This window comes from Eurosta solidaginis, chromosome 4 (assembly GCF_040869045.1).
Source record: "Eurosta solidaginis isolate ZX-2024a chromosome 4, ASM4086904v1, whole genome shotgun sequence".
NCBI classification, from domain to species: Eukaryota; Metazoa; Arthropoda; class Insecta; order Diptera; family Tephritidae; genus Eurosta; species Eurosta solidaginis.
Genome location: NC_090322.1, coordinates 23,977,296 through 23,982,556, shown reverse-complemented (window position 1 = coordinate 23,982,556; position 5,261 = coordinate 23,977,296). Strand labels below are relative to the sequence as shown.

Below are 5,261 nucleotides of genomic sequence, written 5' to 3'. Positions count from 1 at the left end.
TTTTTCTTTTCCGTTTTTAGATTGTTGTCGAGGTCAATACGCGTCGTTTGACACCTCTCTCGATATTTTTGGTAGCGTATTAGCAGTCGACCCCTCAACTAGACTTTAACCAAATCGACAATAATATCGACCGGTCTTTTGCGAACAACTTTTGGACTTTTACAATAAATACAATTTCCGCTTTTATATTCTGAATCTTGACGAAAATATGTGTCTTTGGGTACAACTACCGACATATTCGACCCGAATATCAAATAGCAAATATAACAAATACTACCCGGCCGCTTTATCAACATTTTCAACGCCGTCGATATTTGAAATATTTAACAGCACTATAAATATACAGCTGTTTCAACTCTGCCGGTGGTGCTGTCAAAAGCGCTTAAATTTTCTAATCCAATTTGTTCGCTTTGGATTTGGTGTTTTATTGCAATAGTTTAAAAAAAAAATAAATACACGTAAAGAAGGATGTCGATTAACACAACATTGTCTGTAGCAGTGGTTTGCTCTTCAAATATGAATCGTTCAATGGAGGCGCATAACTTTCTAGCAAAGAAGGGGTTTAATGTGAGCTCCTTTGGTACAGGCGAGCGTGTCAAATTACCAGGCACTGCAATTGATAAACCAAATGTTTACGAGTTCGGTACTCCATACGATACCATTTATCAAGATCTTGTAACAAAAGATAAGCAGTAGTAAGTAAAAAGTGATTGGTACTCTAATAGCTTCATATGCAATCTATACGGTGCATTAATGGAGCATCCAGCTTCTATATTTGCTATTTAAAAATTTCTGGTTCTTCTCACAATTACAGCTACACACAAAATGGTCTTCTACATATGCTTGATCGCAATCGACGTATTAAAAAATGTCCCGAACGTTTTCAAGAATGCAAAGAACAATTCGATATAATTGTAACAGTGGAGGAGCGCGTCTATGATCAAGTGCTTGAACATATGGAATCATGTGATCCCATCGACAATCGACCTGTGCACATATTTAATGTAGATATTGAGGATAATCATGAGGAGGCATTAATGGGAGCTTTTCTCATAACGGATATGATAAATATGGTAATGATGAAGGCATTATACAACGAATATTCTGTAGTTAATGCTATAAAAGTTTAGTATAGAAAAGATAGAGACGTATGAGATGAACCCCAGCGGGTTAGGGGATCAGAATATACCCGCGGTAGTTATGCCTGTCGTAAAAGGCGACTAAAATACCAGATTCAAGGGGCTGGGTAGCGCCCCTTCAGGTTGCCAGCGCAATATATAGCTTTTCCAAACCCAATTGTCAACATCACCTATCCGCGGCGAATCCTGTTTCACTAACAGAAGAGGCTCTGGCGACCCCAATCTCCTCATGGAACTCGCGGGTGGAGAGGGAGGGAATGGCCTGAAGGTTTAATGTGGCCACATAAATCGTTCCCGAGTTGGTCGGGCCAGCACCTTAATGGTGCTGTGGTACCGGAGCGTACCGGATCTGTATCCGGCAAAGGACCATCACATCGATAACACTCCCCAAAGCCTTCGGGGAGCAACCTTATCGCTACAACAACAACGACAGATGAACCGTTTTACAATGATTTGGACAATTTGTTATAAAATCATAATTAGTGAATTCATTGCTTGCATTATTTTTTTTAGCTGGGCGTAGCGCATTGCGGTATTTTGAACGAATCTGCAAGAGTACAACATATCAATACAAGGGTATATGAGAATAAAATACCCGTAAAAGTGATATTAAATGAAATTTAAATTGCATATTTGAGTCGGTCGTCTTAATTAATTTGTGTTGGCGGCGTGCTCTGCCAAATACGCCGAATTTCCCAGTTCCAGTCCTGGCCAAAGCAAACACGTTTTCTACGCGGGGTCGCCCGTGGGCACTTGTTTGCAAACACTCGAGTGTGCCTGCCATGACAAGCTTTTCAAGGAAAATACATCTGCCTTGCAGTTGGCGTTTCGTCTTGCAGAAGAAGAAATCACACTACCAAGGGAGCCACGAACCATCCTTGTCCAACTTCGTTCTGGATAATGTAACAGATTAAACTTACTTTTCTGGAATCAACCTCGACATACGTTATGTATGTCTTGCGCGTGGCGTGTCCCCACATGACACCAACAATCTGTTCAATTGTAATGTTGAACCTACGGCTCTTAACACGAATCTCCCTATGGTCCACTCTGTTGAAACTGCCAGTTTCCACGGACTCCCGTTAGAGGAGTTTGATGACAAATACATGAATGGGAAGAGGCACTGTTAACACCCCAGCAGCTTAGAGGGTTTAAAATATACGCGCGGCAGGTATGCCTATCGTAAGATACCAAATTCATTCAGTCAGACTCTGACTTCTGACTTTTCACCTCGTATAACAGCTGTTATACTAAATTTCTCAAAAAAAAGAATCCAGCCCTTCTAATAAGGGAAAAGGGCGGACCACGCCCAAATTTTTACTTGTTCAATTTGCTGAACGCGTTAACAAAAAAATAAAATAAAATTTCGAAATGTAGAATTTTGAACTTTTTTTTTGTATGGGGACCAGCCCAGTCTAAAAAGCTCTCAGTAAAAACTCATCTGTTTTGCAGATGCCATTAGGAGCATAAAACAATTAGGTCCCATTCCACCAATTTGTAGGAAAAATTTAAAAGGCGCACTACGTAAATTGGAAGAGAAGCTCGGCCTAAAATCTCTTCGGAGGTTATCGCGTCTTATATTTAAAAAATTTTTTTTTTTTTTGAGAATTTACTGAACTTTCATATGTAACACATGTGTGAAGGTATTCAACTATTTTTTATTTGTATGAGTTTAAGCGGGGATTACTCTTATTGCTTTAAATGTATCAAAACATTTATTTGAAGCAATTTTTAATATATAATTTGTTTCATAATTTTGGAACATTTTTTTTATTTGTTTTAACATTTAGAATTATTTTTAAAACATTGGACTGAAATAAGTGTTTTTGTTATACCACTCATAATTGTATGCGTAACATAATTATTTTAGAATACAAGTTCACAATTAAGTCTCGGGATCCCGGGATTGCCGTTTTAAAATCCCGAAATCCCGGGATTGCACGCGTTCGGTTGTTGGTGAGTGAAATTAACGTTAAGGAGCGTCTCATAACGTTTATAACGTTAACGAAGTGGTTTCGTTTCGCGGCGAAACCAAAACATTTCGTTAAGTTAATTTTGATTTTTAACGAATCAAACAAATAAATTTTTCAAGTCAAATTAAACTTTTTTCAAACCAAATGAAAGTTTTTATTTCATTTTATTTTTTGGCTTAGAGGTCTACATTTTTGAACCTTGTTTTTTCTCCCTATAAAGTATTGTGCTGTTGTTGTTGTTGTAGCGATAAGGTTTCTCGCCGAAGGATTTGGGGAGTGTTATCGATGTGATGGTCCTTTGCCGGATACAGATCCGGTACGCTCCGGTACGACAGCACCATTAAGGTTCTAGCCCGTCCATCTCGGGAACGATTAATGTGGCCACATTAAACCTTCAGGCCATCGCCTCCCTCCCCACCCCCAAGTTCCATGAGGAGCTTGGGGTCACCAGAGCCTCGTCTGTTAGTGAAACAGGATTCGCCGCGGATAGGTGAGGTTGACAATTGGGTTTGGAGAAGCTATATATTGCGCTGGCAACCTGAAGGGTGGCGCTAGACAGCCCCTTGAATCAGGTATTTTAGTCGCCTCTTACGACAGGCGTACCTACCGCAGGAATATTCTGACCCCCTAACCCGCTGATGTCAAATACGTTCGTTTCGTAATATAGAATGAGGCTCTTTATGTGTCGCTGTTAATACAACAACAACAGGCTCTTTTTGTTATTTGTTTTTTACATTTAATGTATTTACCTTTAGAAAAGTGAATTTTATTTAGTATGTTTTATTTTTCTCCCTGTTTTATTTCTCACTGGAATGAGACCAGAGTTTGAAAAAGGAACCGCGACAGGCGAACATTTGCGCTTCCCACGGCAGCCGGTTCTATGTACCGGAGAGACTGGATTTTTCCCCGACCAAGGGCTCTCATTTCAGTGTAACCCCATTAAATTCAAATCGAGCTTATCAAACACATTTTTTTCTTTACGTTCACAAATATAGATGGCGAAATCGAATGATCTGGACAATGATATTGATGAAATGCTGCAAGAATTCGAATCACGACGCAATAAAACCGTGCTGCATTCGGTATTATTCTACTGACATATATGTATTCGTGATCTAGACGCATTATAAGAACTAAAAACAAAAAAGGAACAAAAAAAAAACCAAAACTTATTGTGTGTTGTCATAAATTATTTTGCTTAGTGCAAAAGCACTGAATGGTTAAAAATGCTCTCCTATAAGTATATGTATGGATGGAACAGTACTGTATAAAAAATATTATAATCATAGTAATGCCGAATGGTAAGACACAAGAAGAAAAAGATGATGCAAGGGAGAAATGTGTAGGAAAGAAAAGCTTTTGTAAAATCGAAAAAGCACTATGTGATGAAGGAAGTACATAGCGCATAACTAAATCTAAATAGCGCGAACTAAAAAAAAGTCGAAATGTTGTACAACTCTTAGTTAAGTAGTGGGCCCATAAGACATAATGTGAGTTAGATTTAAAATTAAAGCAAATTTTAAGTTAGCTTTCTTTAGATGTAGTTAAGCGATATGTACAATAATATGTATGTTCAAACGAACAACTGTTTAGTAGCAAAGTATAAAAATGTTGATTGAATTGCATACATAACTATTTAAATATTTAAGTACATTTACATACTCGTATGTATGTATATATATGTATATTATGTATACTTAAACAAGTGCATAAATAAGAAATCTTGCAAAAAAATAAAATATATAGTAAAACTATAATTTTCATTACCAAAGAAGCTATCAAAACATTAAGTACTATGCATGCATAGTACGCATTGCATACATATTTACATTACGACGACTGAATGGAAAACTCGGCCGTCTGTTCGGAAACGGGGCGTTTTTCAGAAACGCGTTATCACAGGATTTATGTAAAAAACCTATCTTAGGACTTGGTTGAGGAACGCTTTTTCTCAGAATTTGCTATGGCCAATGTGGTTGTTGTTATTGTAGCAGTGCTTCGCCCGATCGAAATTTATCATCAATATCCTCTAACGGGAGTCAGAGGAAACTTGCAGTTTCCACAGGAGTGCATCAGGAAAGAAAGGGATGTTAAAGGCATTGGTTCCACATTGCAATTGAAAAGGTGGTTGGTGTCATGTGGGGACATG

General features: G+C 38.1%; 1 protein-coding gene across 1 annotated transcript; it reads left to right on the top strand.

Moving 5' to 3' along the window:
- Positions 1–365: 365 nt before the first annotated feature.
- Positions 366–4,958, top strand: Ssu72 (Ssu72 CTD phosphatase). The gene is made up of 3 exons (XM_067778680.1): positions 366–695; positions 815–1,073; positions 4,108–4,958. Exons 1-3 carry the CDS (start codon positions 469–471, stop codon positions 4,207–4,209), a joined length of 588 nt encoding a protein of 195 aa, XP_067634781.1. The 5' UTR covers positions 366–468; the 3' UTR covers positions 4,210–4,958.
- Positions 4,959–5,261: the final 303 nt, after the last annotated feature.